Genomic DNA, 22,822 nt, shown 5'->3' on the forward strand with positions numbered 1-22,822 from the left:
ATACAAACGATTAGCATAAATTGTGTTATATGGTTGCTCAACGATATTCGAGCGTGTCAGGTTGGTTGGACGTCGATGAGAAATCGGTGCTCGTATCGCTTACACCGGATTAATACGTAATCTCGATTATCGATTATATTTTTCTCCGCTGTTTTTGGAAATACAGGCAGACTTTATCTTTGATCGTGAATGTGCACGATGTAAAGCGTAGATTTTATTTTCGCTAGAATTTTCCCTGCTACGAAAGACGTCGCGAGAGAGGCAGATTTTCTGAGATCGAAACGACATCAGCTTCGCGTTTCGTAAATTGTTTGAAAAGCAAAAAGTAAGCGACGACGAGTATACTCGCGAAGAACAGGTAACTGGTTAAGGAATAAATCTTTCTGGAAAGAAACGATATTTTTCAAGAATAAATTCTTCCAAATCGTAACGATAATATTATCGACCTAACTTCCATCTGTCGTAATCCGTCCACTTTAAACACTGTGATAAAATCCTTACGAATGATAACGACGACGCTAACGATAACCGCGAAAAGGGAAGCAACAACAGCTTTCAGCTTTATGAAAGAGAAAAATGCAGGTTTCTCTGTTGCAACCAACGCTAGGAAAATTGCATTTGTCGTGTGGGTGTCGAAATGCTGTGTTGCACGGTATAAGGACATTCGTACGATCCTGTGGAGGGAGAATGGCGCTATTATTGCGTAAGAATGGCCGGGTTACAAAGCAACTGACAACGATACGTAATATGTAACGTGAACACGAAGGTCCATATATTATACCCTGAACGAGAATGTAACGTGTTTTTGCGTCTCATTGTTGGCGTTTGTGCAACATAATAATTGCGTATGTACGTATTAGGCTCGCCTCGTAAACAACGTGTACGTGGAATTCGCTGTTACGTTCTAAAAAAAAAAAAAAAAAAAATGTACGTCATTCGTCATCCGGAATGTTGCGAATATTTAAAAAAATCTTCTTATCCGTTTCCTTCTTAAATTCGATTGTCATTCGCGCGATTCCTTTTTTCCTTCAATTTCGTTCCATTTAATTTGCTTCATCTGATATTATTATTATTATTAACAATTATAATTTATTGGATTTCGATCTTCTAACTTGTCTTCTCATGATTTATTTCCACGCTATCCTTGATCAGTTAGCTACTTTTGACGAGTATACTCGTCACGAAGCAACAGCAATATCTCGCGTTACATCGAGCCCTGCCGGCAATGGAATTAAAAAATGAAACGGTCCCTTCGTTACAACTTAATTCTATATTACAACATTCACGCGTATACGACGAGTATACTCGTCGTCCCTTATTCTTTCTCAGAGTAATTTTAGGTACGCGCTTTGCAAAGAGATCGCAACAGCGAACCGATTAATCGAAGCAGTTACTACGTGGATATTAAGAGTCTACGCTAATTCCGCTATTCTAAAACCATTACGTTCTAGTGCCATTTTCTTATTTCGTTTTTAGCGAATTCGTCTGTTGGGACGTTAACAAGTTTACACAGGATTTTGGAATTTTAATCTACTCCTTTAGACTCTTACGATTTCTCTAACATATTCTCAACGTCTCACTTGAGATTTTCACTCGTTACTCTCGATATGCATGACGACTCGAATAAATTAACGGAATAAAAATGGTAATCGTAAAAGTCGTAGAGATTCGCAAAGAAAGAAGGTGGCCGGTGTATCATCTTGTCCGACGTCGCGAGCGTTGTCGACAAAGCGGCCATTAATAGGTCGTACCAACGTTAATTAATTTACGAGGTGCTAAAGCGGCTTGCCAGGCTCGAGGGTGCATTAAAATGCACCCTTCGTGGCTGCTGCGTCGCGACGCGCAGCATTGGCCACGCTTTTACACGCGTTCGACGCACGAAACAGCCGGCAGCAGGAAATCCGAAATGCACCGGCCTCTATCTACGACAACTAAAGAGAAGATCCTTGCGATTCTAGAAAAGATACCGAGACCATACGTCCACTGGCGCACGGCTTTAATCGCTTCATTTACATTCCATTTCAATCAGCTTACGTTTTTTGTTCGAAAGTGCCACTCTCCCTCGCGGGACAACGTTGGCTGGCTATGTCGTTGAGTCGAGGGTCAATCGTGAACCTCTTTGCTCTGAATCGCTGCGACGTGTGCGGGTATTTTACGGTAGGTTAGGGTGAATTCGTGAAATTCACACAGTAATTCAAACAGTAATGAAATGGAATTCAGACAGTAAACTTTCCAACGGTTTCTGTCCCATCGACATCATCATCCGAACTTAAATCGCGCATTAAAACACGTCGACCAGTAGTCGAACTTGTAATCGCGAATCGCGAACTACTAACAGTTGTTGAGGTTATTTGACGTGTAAATAGAGAAACTCGTGGATAAATTGTAAGGTAGAAAATATATTTAAATAGAGGTGTAATTATAAGTAAGAATACAATTTGAGCTGGTCCAGCTGTGTTACCCTGTAACTGAAAAGCCCGAAGCCAACTTCGCCTGTCTAATGTTCGTGGTCTGTCTTCGTCGCAGTCTTTTGTCTACACGCTGTCGATGGCTTCGGTGCTTGAGAAAACTAAAAAGACCAGATGTAGAGTTTTCTTAGAAGTGGTGACCGCGTCAACAATAGTAATCGCGAGTTCACCACTTCAACAAGTTGTCAACAATAGTACGTACGTACGTACGTAGTATAGTTCAACAATAGTAAGTGTTCTATCTTATCACTATCACGATAACCACCTCATACGACCAGAGCCACGGTTTCTCCAGTGACTCCAGGGTGGTCACTGGTGACCAGAGCGCTTGAACTTCTTACAATTGTAAAAATTGAATGAACATCGACAGTTAGGGTATTTTGAATATAACCGATAAATACAAGATACTTTAAGATAGAAAGTATCCCATTGAGTAATTAAACATTTTTATTAGAACATCGATAAAAAAAATGAGAACAAATCTTGCATCTAACGGTGCACTGTGTTTGAGTGCATATCTTTTAGGGGTAATCTACGAATATTATTATAAACGCAGCTTATAATCGTTTACTAATATCTTCTACACGTTTCAACGATATATTCCGCTCGTTTTGCTTACAAAGAAATAACGAATACGAATGGTCTGTTGAAATAAACGAAGCCTCGTTACGATATGTCGCTATCGACTGTTACCAAGGTGCCACGGTGGTCACCCGTGACCACCAATGAGATAAACGGTCCATTAGGGAAGAACGTGGTCTTACATCGTCAATTTATTATTATTTCGCCATTATATGCTTTGAATAATAAAAATACTCCCGTGGCGTCCTCAGCGAAACGTGTGATTTCGACGTGGCAGTCAAAGTGTTAAGAAGAATCGGAGATTAGAAAATAGGACGTTAGAAGAAATGAAATTAAACGATAGAAAATGAATTCCTACGCGATCCTGCGGATTCTGAGTCAGCTGTTTGTTTCTGTCTCGACATTCGCGACGAAGAATAGGTTCATGTACGATCATTCTACGCGATCATCTATTCTTTTTGTATATTTGGAGGTCCACTTGGAAGCATATCTATCGAATCTGTTCGACTTATCAAAGTTGAAGGAACCTTGTCGCGATATTATTTCTACCAACGCGTCTACTAATGAAATTATCGTTAACGTATCTGTGGATGAAATATGAGAAATCGAAACGTCTCGTTGGCTAAAACCTTGGCACAAAATTACGTAAATTACGAAAGTTTTCGTCTTCTCAACACCAAGAAGACGATAGAACTATAACGTTCCCAGTTTCAGTGGAAGAATAAAATCTTACTGCGTTCGAACTCCGTCGTTACAAATAAACGGTAAAGAGTAGCGATTTAAAAAATGTCTGTGTGGATAATGAACTATAAAAATATAGAAATTGCTACATCGTCGCGATTAGATACCTTAAATGTTTTCACAGAGATTACTAAAGTAGTTTTTATCTTGTATATTTATAGCAACTTTGTCCGCAACTACCTTGTTTTATCTCTTGACATACAACTGTTCTGTTTTTACAAAATAGTAGCACAGTTAGTTCGTAGAATTAGACTTAGCGCTATAAAGTTCGATTTCCAGACAATAATTTGAAGAAGGGGATACTTAAGGTAAATAAATAAAATACTTTATAGTAATTTTATTCTCGGTATACAGCGGTATCCGAGAATGAATAACGTTTCTTCGAATAACGTGGCTTCGTTGACATATAGCAGCGTTGCAAGTTGTAGAAAAACCAAACGTACGTATATTTTACAACAAAAAAAAAGAGGAGCGAAAAGAAAAATGTTAAAAGAAAAATATTTCCAATCTACGTCGTAAAACGCAATTTCTTTGCATTCGAAAGCGATCGATCGCTGGTCTGACGATTTTAATTTATATCGATATCGATTATTACAGGAAAAATCAATGTCTCATTATTCGATAAGCATTCTTTCGTTCCTTATTTTTCTTCTCCACCCAAGATATTCGACGTTTGTAACGATAAGGAAATATATTTAATAAGATAAATTGGTATATATTGAAATAAATACCTATCGATAGCGAATCTAGAAATAATACAGAAATACAGAAAATTAGCAACGAACGTATAGAGTAAATTTGCATATTTCAATTGACATCTTACCTTGATATTTCCCTTGAAATAATATGATCGATATCGCTTCAATTTCTTCTTCCGCCTTATACATTATAATCCTTTAGATTAAGCCTCAAGAATTTGCTACGTTTTGCTAAAACAAATAAAATGACAGTAAAAGAAAATCTATGAAATACGTGGCTAAATATATTTGTCAGTGCAGATTGTTTATGTTTGTCCATTAAATAACACAAGCGTGTCGAAAGGGTTAGAATTTATCTCCAGCTGCGTTTACCAGAGTGTTAAAACACGATGTCGCTCGTAAAACGTGAAAAGTATAGCACAATTGTTACGGTTGCTGCTCGATTTATCGATCTGTATTTTTTTCGATCCGCATGATGAATATCAACGTTGGACAGCCACAGCCGGGTACACGCTGTTCCACGCCGGGTGAATCGATGTTTCAACCTATAAATACACCCAGGTCAATGGCAGAGCGGCCAACAAACAACGACATCGACTTGACAGAATCAGTATCGGTTTTCGTTTCTGTTTCATCATGGTTGAGATAGGTCATCGGTCGCGGATCGATTCCGCTTATTCTAGTCTTGGAGAGTTGGAAGGATTCTGCTGGCTTGACGTAAGACGTAACGACGTCGATGATATTTATAAAATCCAGATATCAGCGTTGAAATGTTCACGTTCGACTAATTTTTGACACGCGAGTCTCTGACGTTTCAAAATTTCGAGATTCGTGTCTTTTATTTCCTGCGGAAAGCTTATTTTTATTTTACTGATACAGCGCGTGAATAATTACAGACTCCAGCCTGTCTTTGGATGTTTCACAACGTCGACAACAAAATGAAGAAAATCTCTCGTAAGATCTCGTTTCGTATTTTAAATTGAAAAGGAAAACCGCAGACGAAGAAGAACGTCGCTTTCGACCAAGTCTGAGAAGAATTGAATTCTAACGTAGAATTAACATCGCCGATCAATTAGCCCAGCTTCTACTATTTAATTCTTATTCTTACGTACTTTGTGTCCTGCCAAAGGATTTTCAATTTGTACAACGTCGGCCAATGACCACCGAGCCAGAATTCCAAGCTGAATTTACAAGCGCGCGAAATTCAAAAATGGCGCGCTGCCTACGAAAGGCTGGCAACGACTTTCGTTGCCATCCGTCGTGCTTTCGTTGCCGGTAGATATCGAACGTTTCTCGCGAGCATATTTCGCAACACTGTCGAGTCAGTGACATTTCTGTCTCTCCCACACAGCCAGCCGACCGCGTGTAACAGTGACTCATTGCCGAAGACAACGAACCCCGAAAGGAAACGCGAAGTGAATGAAACGATGAATGAATAGCTTCTCGTGAATGAATTTACTACCGCCTTTACGCCAAGGCAACCGACCGATCTCTTTGCCTTCCCCGTTTCCATCTCGTACTTCTCATCCTCTTTATTTTTTCTCCGTTTTATTTTTTCTTTCTTTCTCTTTTTTTTTTCTTTTTTATCTCGGTCGTTCTACTTCTCATCGCGCCAGGGAACGACAGTCGGGCTTCGATTAATTTGTCGTCGTTGTGCTAGCCGCGGAATTAATCTTCCCGTTACTTCCATTCCTCCTTCTCCGGCTTCGGTCTTTTTGTCAGCGACGAAACAATGGTGTCTGTCTCTTGCTTTATCGCATCGTACGACGTCTCTGCACGCTTCGCTTTTTCACCTCTCTTTGGAGTAGCGGGCTTCTGTAACAGGTTCCAGGATAACTTTCGAGAAGGTCGGTCATTTTTCTAACGTCACTATGGGATCTATCGTCGTATAATTCTCTTTCTTTAACTCGTTCCAGCTATATAATGGCACGGTAGATTGCAAGAGATCATTTTTCCAAAGATCCTGTTCGGTTACCGTGATTTTTCTAACGTCGCTATCATATGTATTATAGCGATGCGGTGTCTAATTCTTAATGATAATAATTTTTTAACTCCTCCGAGTGTAACGGTACACGATTGACCAGTAATTTTTCCAATGCCCATGCGAGATCTATCGCATCTTGGTGAACGAATTTTCACGTATACGATGATTCGTCGCGATGATACATCGTCGTGCGCGTAAACCAGGTCAATGTGAAAAGTTTCCGTAGGTAGGAGTTGCTTTATTCGTTGTTTCGTCATTGTCATTTCGCAAACTTCTCGATCTAAACTCGTAACAGTGACAGTATGAATTCTGACATTAGTAGCAGATTTGTTACGCTATTTGCATATTTCTATTGGCGTAAATTCCTATTGTAAAAAGAGCAGCGGGAACTCGATCGAAAGTACGATTCACTGGCACATCCGATAGATATATGCGATCCTGTTTCATATGAGGCCGAGCAGAGTATTACTCAATCCGCGTACGTCGATTTAACGCTGGCTTTCGTCCAGAGACTCTAAAAGCCGAAACAAAATGACGACGACCGACATCGCGCGACTTGGAATTCCAGTTTGACACTTGCCAAACGGTTCGTTAAAGCCGATGATTCATTGTTCGTGGCGAGAACAATCGCGATAACAATGTGACCAGCGTATAAATAGAGTGAGAGAGAGAGAGACTTCTTAGGCATTAGATTCGACTTAATTTAACTTGTAATTATCGTAATTATCGGATCGCGGGTTTTTATGCAAATTCGTATTTCTATTAATAAAGAGAATATGTTTGTGAAGGACAGAAGTAAAGAAATGAATTACATACAAAGATCTTTTTTCAACCTCTAAATAGCAGTTGTAACTGGTAATTCAGAAATCAATTAAATTCCTATTACTGTGTTATAATCGATTAAACTATTATTACGTGTCAGATAAGATTTATACATCATGTAAATTTTATCTAGAAACGCGTACGTGTACAGATGGAAAATAAATAAATAAAAGGAAGTAGATTTCGTCATATGTCAGAAACGATACACACGCTATTGCATTACCGAAGTCGGCTTCTAACGTAGTACGAAGATACGCAAGAAAAATAATCAATCATTTGGAACACGCGAAATAATTAACTGGTAACTGTCTGGTACAAAATATTGTGCAATATATCGCAGAAAATAATTTTACACAAAAGGACCATTGCGAGACTGTCTTTTTATAAAAGAAGCGATACTTTCGCAAGCTTCTTTTACATCGGTCGATTCTTCGTCCGATACCAACGAGCTTCCATTTGAAACATTTTCTGTTAAACTATCTTATTTTCTCTACCCATCGCAAACTGCCGTATCTGAAATTCTACTAGAAGACAAAAGTTTCAGTGGAAAAATCGCCTTGAACTTCCTCCTGAAAACATGCCTTTTGGTAAGTCTGTTTAACGCGCAATCGTCGCGAGGAAACGTTGATTTGCCACTTTCTTACTCAGCGTAGAATCAGGTCGGGTTCGCTTGGTTCGCAGCGTGTCTCGACCGACTGAACACACGCACCGTGTCATTTACAACTGCACGATCGTTATTGTTGCTTGTCCATCGGCCGTCTCTATGGTTATCGTTGCAACCCCAGACGCGGTTGTCGCGTGACAAGCCAGAATACCACCAACCACTTCCTGTTCATCCTCGTGCACGCGCGCGATGCACGCGATTACGCGACAAAGTCCCTCGCGTCAACCTGTTTCTTAACAATGAATTTTTAACGAGCCACGATTTTTATCGAGCAGTCGTTCAGTCCACAGCTTCGCGAACTATTACTGGGCCGAGACCCACTTTCGAAAACGTTGTTCTTCGCGACCCACTAAAAGATCACGTCAGGTGTAGTAGCCTGACTACGGATTTTTGTACGCATTTACGAGAAATCTGGATGTTTTGTATTCGTAAAGCAATAAGAAAGCTTCAGTTGAAATATCTGCTGGACCAATGATTCTTCGAGGTTCGTTGAAGAAGATTGAAATAATCTTCTGTAGAGAATATTGAGCTGCGTCGATCAACCTATTAAAAGATACATATGGTGGCGTTTAAAAAGACAAAGTCCACGTGGTCTTTACGCGGCCACGTACAAAAAGACGAACAACATGAAAACGCGACGCATCTCCTTCGAAGCTATTCAGCTTTTATCCTAAAACATTTGCCGATATAATTAACAGTATGAAAATTATTATTATATCGTATTATTCATTTTTGCTTACTAGAAAATGTGATCGATTTACGTGTAGATTTCTCGTTCACACTGTCAACCTTCGATCACGATATACACATAGATCATCAGATTTATATTTGAACTTACTGTAAATTGTACTCTCAAATTCTATCTTATATTTTTATTGCACACTCCCTCTCCCTTAGGCTTCCCATAGGAAACCTAACTGTTCTCTGCTCTCTGCCCAACGATAGTCTTTCTTCTACACTCTTGCTTCCTTGTTTCTAAGCTCCGCAACTATTCCATTGTCTCTTCTGCGTCTATTTCTTCTGTGATTCCCTCTAATGTTACGCTCCTGTCCTCCACGTTCTCCCAGTCAGTTGTTTTAGTGTTCCTACGAATATTACGCGTACGATTATATTCATAACGAAGGTAGACGCAGCGGAGGTTGTCCTGAAGGCACGAGGTCCGCGGATCTCGAGATCCCGAGGGGAATTGAGAATGAAGAAGCGATGGCTAGTAAAGAGAAAGCAGAACAAGAGAGAAAAAGAGAGGGAGAACAGAGAAGAAGGGCCAAAGATTAGCGAATAGTTTTATACTATACTTATAGTTTTGTATCACCAGTCCTTACATTTTTTACACTTTACTGTTAGAGTTCCGTACTTGATATTTCCGTGTGAATCTGTACGCGTCGTTCAGACTTGGCTTCTTCGAGGGTACAAATAGTAAAAGCATAGATAAGAAACTAAGGAACGCGAAAGGTACGTTCCAAGATCGGGTTTGAGTGATAGTTTTTAAGCGTAAATGTTAAGTACGAGAGATGTGAAAGGTTCTTGACAGTTGCAAGTAAACGATAAGGCTAAATGGAAGAAAACTGTAACTAAAAATCGGGAAACTCAACTCGTATCGATGAAGATCGCGAATTTCCGTAAACCATGACCGGAATAAACTTTGTCTCACGGTGTGTCGATCAAGGGATATGTTGATGCAATAGAATGGTGATTTCTATTTATTCGATTGAAATTGTATTCGATCGTTATTATTGCAGGGCCGTGAAAGCATTCCAGCAGGTGCTATGGGTGGAACCAGGATTTCCACGAGCCTGCGAGGTTCACCTACGGCTCGGCTTAATGCTGAAGGTCCACGCTGACTTTGACGCCGCCTTGAAGCACCTGACACTCGCTCTGATCGATGCCACGACACCTGCCTCCTTTTCCAAACTCGAAAGTAAGTTCTCGGTTTTCTTCGCCCCCTTTACGATCGCCTACGCGTCTTCCACCTTCCAAAAAACATAATTCACGCGGAACAGCTGCCCACCGTAAACCGCGCATTTTTACTCCCGAAATCTTACTCCCATACCATATGTTGGCTTCCTCGTACCGCCTTCCTTCCTCTTCGCACACTAACACGATACTCGTGCAAGAACTCGCGAATGTCGAGGCTCGACTATCGCGAATTACGAGTACAAAGGATAATCGTAATATATAACGAGGAAGAAGTATTTTGGTTTATTTAATCGTCTTGCAAAAGACGAAAGACTATGGACGTGAAAGGATTTGAATTTTTCTGACGATTCGAAACGATACTCGAGATATATCGTGATAATCGAAGAACTTGTGCGACGAAAGCCATTGGGAATGAGCAGCTTTTGAGGGAGAAATGTCTTCTTCGGATCGATTTAATTCGTCACAGAAATATCTGGTTTTCAAGGTGTATCGTTATAGCGAAAAAAGATAATTTTTGTTAAAATACACGGAGACTTTCACTTTTCACGGAACTCTCGCTTTTCATGGACGCCTCATTAAAGAGAGGACGAGCTTTGCGGCATCTTAAAAATTAAAAGCCGTCGAGATCTCGCTCTCTTGGATATCGGGTTATGCGAACCACTTTCACTCCAACTTGTCGATTGATGCAAAAAGTCATTAAACTCGTGCAGTCGATCACTCTAGATTTACATTCTCTGTGTTCTATATCGCAATTGTCGAATGTCAATAGGAGAACTTGCAGAAAAATCCATCGAACGCGTCAACAGACTTCGGTCGATCAATTTCTTAAAAATAGAATCTTCGATATCGAGAGATCGTTCTGTTGTCCGATATTAAAAAAAAAAAAGCTACGTACTCTCTACTTTCCGAATAAGCGATCCTTTTCTTCTGCTTTTATTTTTACTTCAAATTTTGTGTCGTCGTACGACAGTGTGATTAAACGATGAATCTAATATACTCGAATTTGATCGATCGATCTATGAATGCTTTAATCAATTTCGTAAATCCGTGAAAAAAACAACGCGATCGTTCGTTTCAATTTCTCAAATACAATGATGTTTTATTTGAAAGAAAGTTCATCGAAATAAAAATCCTAGAGCGCGAGAAACAAATCGTTTTTTTGCCACCGAGCATTTCAAATTTATTCGACGTTAAATGTTCCAACGGATTCGATCGATCCATCAAATGTGCAAGTTATTAATCTACCTGCGGAGAAATGGAAAAAGCAAGCGGATGAAAAGTTCCTATGGGACGGCGGATGGTGCAATAATTCCGACGATTTTTCCCCTGCACGCTTTTAATACGTTATTTTAAAATGGCACAATGAAATCGATACTTTCGCCGCGTGAAAAGCGCCTATTACATACCTGCGCGCCACGTCTTGACAACGTCTAGATGCCAGACCTTTTGCTCGCGTTCCGCTTCGAACTTGACCCCCTTTTTCCCAACGTGATACAGCGATTCTTGTGTCACGTATGACCTACGATAACACGTATGGCGTAGTGGACGACATTTAAGGCGCGTTAAACGCTTACCCTAACGATTTTTCTTCAATTCACCTGCCACTTAATTTAACGTTGCGTTCGTGATACCTCGCAACCGTGTTTCCACGATTTCTCTCTCTCTCTCTCTCTGTCTTTCTGTCTGTCTCTCACTTTCTATTGCACCGTGTAAGAGTTACGTTTTCCTTTTATTCTTCCTCCGTCTTTTACGCGCCCCGTTCTGTTAAATTCAAATTGTAGAACAATTGAAAAAATGAACCGATAGAATAAATAATTAAATAAAGCAGATTGATGACGAATAACAGAGCGGATATGAAAAGAAAAAGGAGAAGAAACGGTTACGGTAGATAATTAATTAAAAAATTACCTAATTTTTATGGTTCGTATGGAATATAAAAGCAGGTCGTTTAACTTGAAAAATATTGGGTGAGATTCCTTAATCGGTCGATTTATTCGATTTATTCGCGGATAACATTTGGAGATTGGAATTGTTGGTTTTCGTTTGACACGTACGTAGCTTTTAAAGTTGCAGTATTTGCAACGCAGTTGGAATTTACCGTTCGACACGGTACATCGTGTTTGTTAAATGGTTAAGCTGTGACTGTAGGTGCGCTAGCTACTAGGAATAAATTCCGAATCGTCGATTAAATATTAAATAGCGGTGGTATATGTACGTACGGGGTACGTAGTGACTGGATTCTACGTAACGATTTATCAAGCAACAGAAGTGGAACAGAACGTTAAATCTTAAGCGATAACGGGAATCTCCGTCAGTTTTCCCTGTTGGAGTTTCATCTCGTCGCGTAGCGTCACTTCGAATTACCAAGAAGCAGCAATGAGTCAACCGGGACTCGACTAGTTCTCTGTCCTGCTGTTTGAAGTTTAAATTTAGCGTAGAGAGTAAAAATAACGGCGCCGCGGATACGAGCTGTTGGATGTTATGAGAGAACTTGATTCTTGCAGGCGATCGATTCTAATCGTTCAACAGCGTGTGTTACCGTTCGAAATATTATGGCAGCGAATTAATATTTTACCCGCGACTATGTTCCACCACTGAGAAGATGGCGCAAGAATAATAAAAGCTTTTTCATTCTTAATGGCTGAGCGTGCAAGTTAATGGACATTACGGACAATAATAATTAACGATATTAATCATACGCTTAACGGGTTTAATAGACTAATTAAAGAGCGATGATAAAATATTCAAATTGAGTCATACGGAAGAGTGATTCACGATTCAAACGATTACCACGATCCCATGCGCACGGGGAATCATTTCCGTTTACCGAGAAATTGGTTCTTCAGCCAAGCGAAGTTGTGTTTATGAAATGAGGCGAACATAAAAGCAACGACCCATTGAGATTTCAAGTCAGTTTGGTGTCTGCCAACGATCTAAACGATAGTACGTATTTGCATACTATAGTTAGATCAAAGGGAGGAATGCAACTTGGAATTAAAATACGCAAACGAAAATATAGAAAATCGACGGATCGTTGAAAGATTGAAATTTTCACGTAAGTATTATTGTTCAACGCTTTGTGTTATTCCATTGGTCAATCGTAATTGCCACGGTGTTATTTTAAATCAAGGAAATTTCATTTGTAATTATTGGAAAATGTTATATTATATACACGCGTATGGCTGTTTTTTATTTTATTCGAATATTACTTTAAAAATAAATTCTCATCAGAGATGTCAGCTTTCGAGTGTGCTAATTGAAATCATAATGGAAACAGAACATGCAATTATCGCGTTTTTCATTTAATATGTATATTTCTTGTAATTATGACGCATAATCAATAATATGCAATTTGTGTAAACACCATGTCTCTTGTTTAACATATTCAAATTTCCACCATAACGTTGCAAAGCCAAGCAGGCTATTACATAGTTGATAAATGCAGCTGTACAAAGAATTAATTAATTATTCATAGTTTTCGTATTCTACCGGTAATAGCAAAGTGCGCGAGTATCGATGAATTATTATACGCACGTGATTAAATTGCAAATATACGATACGGTATTGTTATTACTTCGAATCGTGCTGTCCGTTCTTCCTCTTTTCGACGAATATTTTATCAAGCATATTCTTCGTTAAGTTTGCAAATTCGTACGAACAATTCGTAACGTAATTTGACAATAACGCGTCTGAAATAATCGGCGATTACCAGGTCTACGTATCGTTAATCGTATCCCACGTGCTCGATATTAAACCGATGTCTCTCTTTTCCGTTGTTACAGTAAAATTTCACATAGCCCATTTGTACGAGGTCCAAGGGAAATATCGCCTTGCCAAGGAGCATTACGAGGCATTGCTCAAGGAAAAGACTCTGCCTTCTCATCTGAAGGCCGACATTTGTCGTCAATTAGGTGAGTCACGACCATCCTTAACTATAAATAATAAACGTTAACGACTGCCGTTGAATTTACCGTTAGAACAAAAAACTATCGCCACGCCAATGTAACTACCGTAGCGAATATAGAGCAATTGATCAACTCCGAGAATATTAAACGTATCGTTATAGCGTTACTCTCGTAGCGACTGTGAACGTTCGATGAAAGAACGTTCGATTGAAAAAAAAAAGAAAAAAAAAAGGCTCTTTATTGGAAAATAATGGTACCACGTAGAAAAACGTTTCGTAGCTACTGCACACGAATGCCGCCAGTCAAAAATGCCAACCTCGTGCTCCGCCAAGGTAATTAACCCTACAACCCTTTTATACCCACGCAAAATCACCAGCACGCGAATCGTTTTTCTCCTCGCCAGCTGTCAGCTCCTCGCGACGATTCGGCTTAAGGGCCGAGCCGAGTGTACGAGCAAGTAGCAGACACGTGTATTGATTTATTCCGGGTTGGGGTGGCCTGGCGATGAGATGGGGCAGCGAACGCTGGCAACAGAGTGGGGACAAGGGAGAGGGTGCGTATTCGAGCGAGAGAAGAAAGCTGAAAGAGCGACAGAGAGAGAGAGAGAGAGGAGAGATCGAGAGAGAGAGAGAGAGAGAATCGAATTCGATAAGGAAACGAGATTGTGGGAACCTCTCTACCCCGTCAGCCTTTTCCAACTTATCTTTCTTTGCTCCTCCTTCTCGTTCCTCTTCTTGTTTGCATCAATTGGTCACGTTTTCTCCCATTCGAGGCTAATTTTCTCGCGTTCCTGTTTTCCGTTATTTTGCCATCGCGTCTCCGTGGCGAACCGCCAAATTTCGATTCTGGCTCGGTGAACCGTCTTCGAGCGAGGATCCGCGGATGCGTCGCGACGCGTGCACACCGCCCGCTGTATCTTTCGCAGCCGCGTTATTAACTCGGTACAGCGCGGATTAAAGCGGCTGTTAAGCCGGCGAAGACCGTCGACTCGTGGAATTACAGAATCGTAACCCAACCGGGCTACTACACGAGCGTCTAACCGGCGAATCCTCTTCCGAGCACCGTTCAATTTCAATTCGAGTCGCGTGTTTGCGTCCGACCGTCTGTTGCTTTTAATATTCCCTTTATCGATTTACATCTTCTCGATCAAGTATTTCATCGTTTATCTACCACCTAATTTTATATTACAACAAACACGCATACTCCGTGTTCGACGAGTATACTCGACGTTTACCTTCTGCCACGCGCTTTAGTTTACTCGCCTGCTGAAGTTTCAACGAGCTCCTAACTGATCAATCGTAGAATAAAAGTTACGCTTGTGTCATTCTCGTTTCTCGAGCGAACAAACGTAGAACAGATTTTCGTGCAAAATATCGGGCTGGCAACTAAGCGATTGCGGCCTGTGTCATTACGACCTGATGACAAAATCCGCAATCACTTAGTTGCCGAGCCGACAGAACAAGGCCATGCTCGAAATTTTCCAACCGACGTAACATCCGTCCGTACGTTCGTCTGCCTTTGACGATAGTCCATTTTCCGATGAAAACCGGGCAAAGGACGCAAGAGGCGAAGAAGAAAGGTTGAAATATATCGAAAGTGGCGATGCATTAAGGCCGAATTCTCTCCGCAGCCGGATCGTGAAATGTGTGTTGCGAGCGTGCTCGACTGCCGTTTAATGAGATGGTACGTGCTACGTGACACGGCAGGTAGAACCGAAACATTATACAGGTCAAGCTGCACGTCGTGCTGACCTACTTGCGCGTTACAAATCCCTCGGCAAAGCGGAAGGCTGCGCAGAGGAGCGAAGAGGGCTGAATAGAAACGCCTCAAAGGAAACGGCGAGGATCCTTGCTCGACCCATCGAGGGGAGAACGACTCTCGCTTTCACCGTTTCGATGACCAACCTTCGAATTATTAGGTTGCCTGGTGGGAGGGAGGGGGGCAGCGAAAGAAGATTTGAAAAATATTTCGGGCCTGAGAAGAAAAAGACGCGTAGAGGCAGCTCGGAAATTTCGTACGAGGAAGGTAGATTTTGTGCCGAAAGGAATACTTTTTTCGAGAATGTTAGCACTGTGTTACGATGTTAGCTCAGTGTTAAAATTTAATTTAAAATCGTACGCTCGTTGTTGTTTCTTCCGGTCGTCTAACTTTATGTAAATTCCCATATTAACGAAAATTCAGAAATTGATTGAAGTTTAATTTAAAATCGTATCTTCGCTTGTTCGCCCAACTTTATGCAAATTCTTATATCGTCTGATTAAATTCAATTTTTGAAGCCGGTCATTTGACCGGCACTGGCGTTCGGGTCGATGCTACACTGTTACCTTAGCGCGAGGAAATGCACACGTACGTATAAAGAGAAACGATTTTTGGAAACGTACGCACACGCGTGTGAGCCTTCCGCAAGCTAAACCGACCAGCAGCGTATTTTATTAATTCCTTAATTTCACTTCGCTGGACTCGATTTCCAATGCAATTTCGTTATCCTTGATTTTCGTGCCGTTTGAAATCATCGATGTCTTCCTTCTGATTTCGTTCGTATCGCGAACCTAAAGCCGCGATAGAACAAATTCATCGTAAGGTCTTTCGTTAATTTTTCTATCGATGCGCGCAACTCTCGATGATCGGATTCCCATTGGATAAATACCGAAGTGAAGAATAAAAGATAAAATATGTGACAAGCGAAACGATACAAATAAAAGGTATCTGAATATCTACGACGATAGTCTGACGAGTATGGCGATGAAGGAAACCCGAGTATCTCAAATTTATTAATAATAACGCGGACGAATCTGGATAAAACGCGAATTCGTACGTAAGATCGCGGCCTGGATATCGAACAGCGAAAAAAGCGAACGTCATCAGGGGCGCAATAAAATGCCATTACATCGGCACGCGGCTCCGACATCTGGAAATTTCGCTTCGAAGACGAAGCCGATATCCCGCCCCGATAATTTAAATGCCTTCGTGACGAGGCTCGACCTCGCGTCTCTTCCTTCCTCGCTTCTTAACGCGTTTATTACACACGAAGCGAAACAAAGAGGGGGAATAAAGAAGGCAAGGAAAAGAATCCGGAAGCACGAGCGAGTAGCGGGCGATACGCGAAATTTCAAGGAAAGCCGGAATTCCAAGTATTTGCTGCGCTTTCTCCCGCACGATGAAACAGGTCGATAACTCACGTGAGAATTCGCGGTTACGATGCCGTAGCCTGGAAATTTGCAAAACGAACCCGAGCATTTTCTACGATACAATACCATAATCGTCGTATGTTTACCGATAATAATATACCATAATCGCGTCTGGCGAAGTGTAGCGACAGCCAAAGCTCCGCCAAAAACCTGTAAGCTTCCGCGACAAACCAATCCTCGATAATCACAAAGTTGTCGTATCAAAGCAATAAACTACCGAACGACCAAACGTAAACTTGTGTCAAACTGAAACGCAACGTCGAAGGGTCGACCGTGTTCTTTCTTCCCAATCATTTTCATCCCCGAGAAACGTAGCAGAGTCGAGGTTCGCGTTGAGAACACGTCCGTGAACACGTTGCGGACTGCACAGCAAAATGCTAGCTATACAGGGTGGTTGATAACTGGTGGTACAAGCGGAAAGGGGGGTGATTCAACGCGAAAAAGTAAGTCGAAAATATAGAATAACAATTTTTCGTTCGAGGCTTTGTTTTCGAGAAAATCGACTTTGAATTTTCGCTCGGTACGCGTGCGGTACGTTGTAACGGATCTCACTGTAGATCGTTGTCTCGATGGAAAAATTAAAAAAAAAATTTATTTTATATTTTCGACTTCTTTTATCGCGTAGAATCACCCCCTTTCCGCTTGTACCACCAGTTACAAACCATCCTGTATAATTCGATAAACGTATATCGAATGGAAATTGTAAATCGAAACGAACCTTTCCAGCGATCTTTTCGATCTTTTCAATCTTTTCAATCTCCTCAAACGCTGCAAAAATACGCGACGATTCAGGCTATACGTTTGTCAGACCATACGGTGCACAAAGTGTCAATTTAGTTTATTTTATTTATTTAGGCGAGCGATTTATTAACTCGCCGTGCTTCGACATCGAAATTTTGGTCCGAGTGGTTCGACGAAAAGTGGCTTAGGGCGCTGGATGTAAATTTCTAGACCTTTCCGATCGATCAAATCTGCAACTCGATCGTACCGATACCGGACACTTTTTACGCACTAAAGCGCTTAATTTAGCAGCAAGTGGCGACTCGCGTCACTCGACTAAATTACGTGGACGTGTCCGTGCGAGCCTTTACGGGTTCCAAAGGGTACAGGACTCTTTTACAACCTGTTTACGGCTTCTCGCGTGTCCACGTTGGGACCGGTTCGATATACGTTGCTTCTTTTTCTTCCTTCTTTTCCTTTTCTCCTTCAGCCGCGATTTTTTCCTTTCGTCCGCGCCATAAACTGGCGCTCCGTGTTGACAGAACTTCAAAATCGTCGATTCGCAATTTAAGGAACTGAGAAACGCGCCTTTTAAACGCATTCCACGTATCGTGACCCTCCTCTCCTCGGGTCGATTTCACGCGCTTTTCCGCTTGAACGTCCTATCGTTCGGAGGCTCCATTCGTAGACCAATTGTTTCCAAACTCTCCGACTTCGACGTACGAACGAAACGCGATAACCTCCGGAGGAGAGAATCGCCGCGAATGCACGCGAACGACGAAGAGCGCAACGAATTATTCGTCTTGTCGTTTGATCGATGTTTCGCCATTCCGTCAAATTTGACACGCGACCGACGCAAGGAGCGCTGCGAAAATGAAGGATCGACGAAAGGTTGAATATTTCAAGCGTCTTAGGAATAAATCCTGTATAATTCGATAAACGTATATCGAATGGAAATTGTAAATCGAAACGAACCTTTCCAGCGATCTTTTCGATCTTTTCAATCTTTTCAATCTCCTCAAACGCTGCAAAAATACGCGACGATTCAGGCTATACGTTTGTCAGACCATACGGTGCACAAAGTGTCAATTTAGTTTATTTTATTTATTTAGGCGAGCGATTTATTAACTCGCCGTGCTTCGACATCGAAATTTTGGTCCGAGTGGTTCGACGAAAAGTGGCTTAGGGCGCTGGATGTAAATTTCTAGACCTTTCCGATCGATCAAATCTGCAACTCGATCGTACCGATACCGGACACTTTTTACGCACTAAAGCGCTTAATTTAGCAGCAAGTGGCGACTCGCGTCACTCGACTAAATTACGTGGACGTGTCCGTGCGAGCCTTTACGGGTTCCAAAGGGTACAGGACTCTTTTACAACCTGTTTACGGCTTCTCGCGTGTCCACGTTGGGACCGGTTCGATATACGTTGCTTCTTTTTCTTCCTTCTTTTCCTTTTCTCCTTCAGCCGCGATTTTTTCCTTTCGTCCGCGCCATAAACTGGCGCTCCGTGTTGACAGAACTTCAAAATCGTCGATTCGCAATTTAAGGAACTGAGAAACGCGCCTTTTAAACGCATTCCACGTATCGTGACCCTCCTCTCCTCGGGTCGATTTCACGCGCTTTTCCGCTTGAACGTCCTATCGTTCGGAGGCTCCATTCGTAGACCAATTGTTTCCAAACTCTCCGACTTCGACGTACGAACGAAACGCGATAACCTCCGGAGGAGAGAATCGCCGCGAATGCACGCGAACGACGAAGAGCGCAACGAATTATTCGTCTTGTCGTTTGATCGATGTTTCGCCATTCCGTCAAATTTGACACGCGACCGACGCAAGGAGCGCTGCGAAAATGAAGGATCGACGAAAGGTTGAATATTTCAAGCGTCTTAGGAATAAAAATGCCTGAAAAAGCGAAGAACCCGTGGCAGGGGCGGTTTGTTCAACAGAAGACACTTTTATAGTGACGTCTCTATCCGGACGGACAATGATCGGTCAATAAAATACCAGAACCGACTTCCTCGAAGATATACAACACGTCTGTCGCAGTAGACGATTATTATATCGAAATAATTATGTTACAAATTATGTGCAGCCAATTGGAAAAGTTTTATGACTGTTTACATTTAGCGCCTCTTCATAAATCTCGCCTTTGTATAATTCCAAGTAGTTTCATGGGCAAGAGGAATATTCCAGCGTTGAATTTATTTTCTAAGGCTCTTTCGTACTTCGTATTCCGCTTCTGGTCTCGGCTTCCTCTTCCTTTTTTTGCATTTCACAGGTTTACGAATCGAGATTGTAAGGATTATTGGGATGCTTTCGAATGAAAAATTCAGAAGTTGAACTTTTATGAGCAATTACGAGAGCCATAAATTACACGTGAAATTCGTTTAGATGAATTAGTTAGTACCGTTACGTAAATGTCCGTTTACAAAACTAATTGTAAGTTGAATGGCTGGAATCGAGGACGATAATTACAACGTAATATATAGTGGCTTTAATTTGGCTGACCTGCATTCCATACGAATTTGGAACGGATTACAATATTGTTATTAATACGACTTCAATGGACATTGATCGCACGACGCGATATATATTGAAAATTAATATTAAAAATCGGAAGGAATATCAATAAGGATAAAACCCTTATGAAAAGGAGATTAAATACTCGATTTAACAGAACGGGCAGATATCGATATGTAAATTTCATGTACGTTTAACGTGCGTTTAATACTAGAACTGCCGATAGTTAACACGAAGCTATTTCTACCAAAACCAGTGAAAATCACTGGTCTTTAAAAAATACGTAATAATAGAATATTTTTATGTTTATCGATTTATTACTTTCTTACAGAAGGAATTCAATGTTACGTAGAAGATTTGTGGTATTATTATCCATCTGGGATCCCTAAACGAGGGTTGACACATTTATAAAATTCTAGAACCAGTCATTCTGACTCCTATGGTATTTTTAGTATTAGCATCTAGCGATCTAGCGATCGATCCGCAATTTTCCCGATAGCCGATATCATCGTATCGAATGATACGCGGTAAAAATTTGAAAAACATATGAGAAGTTGTACAAAACGAGGAAACTGGTTAATTGGGATTCGATAAACAGATTGCAGGATCCTTTTACGCTCTGACAAGTTCCAGTCATTTTCACTGGTATTGGTATAAGTAGTTTCGATACAAAATTATTTTCAATTTGAATACATAAAAAAGAAAATTGCAGAAAAATATAACATGAAGTAGAAATTTTATAACAAAATTGTAGAACCAGTCATTTTAACTGCTGTGGTATTTTTAGTGTTAGCATCTAGCGATCGATCCGGAAATTTCCCGATAGCTGATATCATCGTATCGAATGATACGCGGTAAAAATTTGAAAAACATGTGGGAAGCTGTACAAAACGAGGAAACTGGTTAATTGGGACTCGATAAACAGATTACAGGACCCTTTTACGCTTTGGCAAGTACCAGTCATTTTGACTAGTCTTGATATAAGTAGCCTTCGTATAAAATTATTTTCAGTTTGAATACATAAAAAAGAAAATTGCAAAAAAGGTATAACATAAAGTAGGAATTTTATAATAAAATTGTAGAACCAGTCAATTTGACTGGTGTGATAGTTCTAGTTTTAATCTCTGCTTAATTGAATGTCGTTTAAATGTCTCTGAATTTATCTTACATAAATAAGCAGAACCGAGAAGGATGAAGAATTCTCGTTAAACAAATAAATCGTATCATGTTTCTCGAACAAATAGAAAAACGAGTTGCATAATAAATTCGTTTGTAAAGAGATCGATGCACGAATGAAACGGAATGAATCGTATCAGGTGTATTCATTGTATCAATTGTATCAAGCGAATTTCAAGAGGAGAATGCACGAGAAAATCCCACGAACGATAACTAAATTTACGATCTACTAAAAATATTTTATAAATTTATCTACCGGTGAAAGAGAACTGAATGATATTTCCTCGTAAAGTTCGCGTTAAAAGCGTAGCAAAAACGAAGAAACGCGGAACGTACGAAGACCGTGAAACGAATAGATAATAAAGAAGAAAAAAGAACCGTGAAAATGAAATATCACGATCCATTGTGTAACCGGGTGGAAGAAACGAAAACACAGAACTGAATGGATGAATGGACGGCGACCGACAATTAGAGCACAGTAGACGCTTTAATTTCACCGGATGGTTTATGAACCGACCGACTTAATTCCATTTAGAATCGCCGTGCGTTTAGCATCGCGTTCTATGATTGTGTAACTACTTGTTGCGAAACTCTCGTTTTCCCACGGCACGTATTTAATTTGCAAGGTATAATACGCGACGCTCAGCCGCATTGAATCGCTATGATAATTAAGACCGAGCGTTTGGAAGCGGTGTCTGGACATTTTCGTCACGGACATGGAAACGTGATCACGATCGGCGCTACATGAGAACAATTAGTGGAGATTTATAATTTTGTTAACATAAATCTGACGTTTCTTTCCTCAAGGGAAGATTTGGCAGCGTTTCGTTAACAAAAACTGGGTGTTTCACTCGACAAATGAATTTATCTACGTTCCAGTATCATCTTCGTGTTGATATTAGCAAATGACGTTATTATAAGTCGTTGATATCTTCGTATGTATAACACCGAATGTAAAAATATATATAAACAAGCATAGATATATACAGAATATACGGTGAAAAATCATTTTCATGCGAACTCTACTTTTATGTACGAGCGTCCTGTTTTGCGACCAAGTTTTTCAGAACAGAAAAAAAAATAAAAAAAAAATACATAAAAAAAGCTCCGCTCCCCAGAGACTTAAACCCAAAAACTGCATCATACAACGAAAAATGTAAAGCGCCGACACATAACACAGCATGGCTACGTCGTACCGCCGCGTATCGGTACCTTTGCCTAACATGCCATTACAAAAATTCATGTTTATTGTGAATAATGTACTTAAAATCTGTATTTTCTGCACTCGATAAACTCCTACTATCTCTCTACCTTTATGTACGTACGTCTCGCACGAATTATTACGAAGGAGTCTTCTCAGATCTCAGCTGCGTATCCTAAAAGTATCATCTGACAGAAATCCGTGACGTACATAGGGAAAATTATTATTATACTAG

At 40.6% G+C, this 22,822-nt stretch overlaps 1 protein-coding gene across 6 annotated transcripts in view; it reads left to right on the forward strand.

Annotated features, from left to right (window-relative positions):
• The window catches only part of LOC100740862 (histone demethylase UTY), a 151,735-nt gene that overhangs the window by 114,784 nt on the left and 14,129 nt on the right, over positions 1-22,822 (forward strand). For 5 of the 6 annotated variants that reach the window (XM_003488371.4, XM_012383867.3, XM_012383866.3 and 2 more), the window contains 2 exons: positions 9,699-9,877; positions 13,659-13,787. In XM_003488371.4, coding sequence (XP_003488419.1) covers positions 9,699-9,877; positions 13,659-13,787 — 308 coding nt within the window. Of the gene's footprint in view, positions 1-9,698; positions 9,878-12,793; positions 12,932-13,658; positions 13,788-22,822 lie in introns of those variants that run through there. The other variant, XM_024366631.2, reaches the window with a different exon arrangement.

The sequence above is a fragment of the Bombus impatiens genome, unplaced genomic scaffold (assembly GCF_000188095.3).
Source record: "Bombus impatiens unplaced genomic scaffold, BIMP_2.2 scf_0225, whole genome shotgun sequence".
In the NCBI taxonomy this organism is placed as follows: Eukaryota; Metazoa; Arthropoda; class Insecta; order Hymenoptera; family Apidae; genus Bombus; species Bombus impatiens.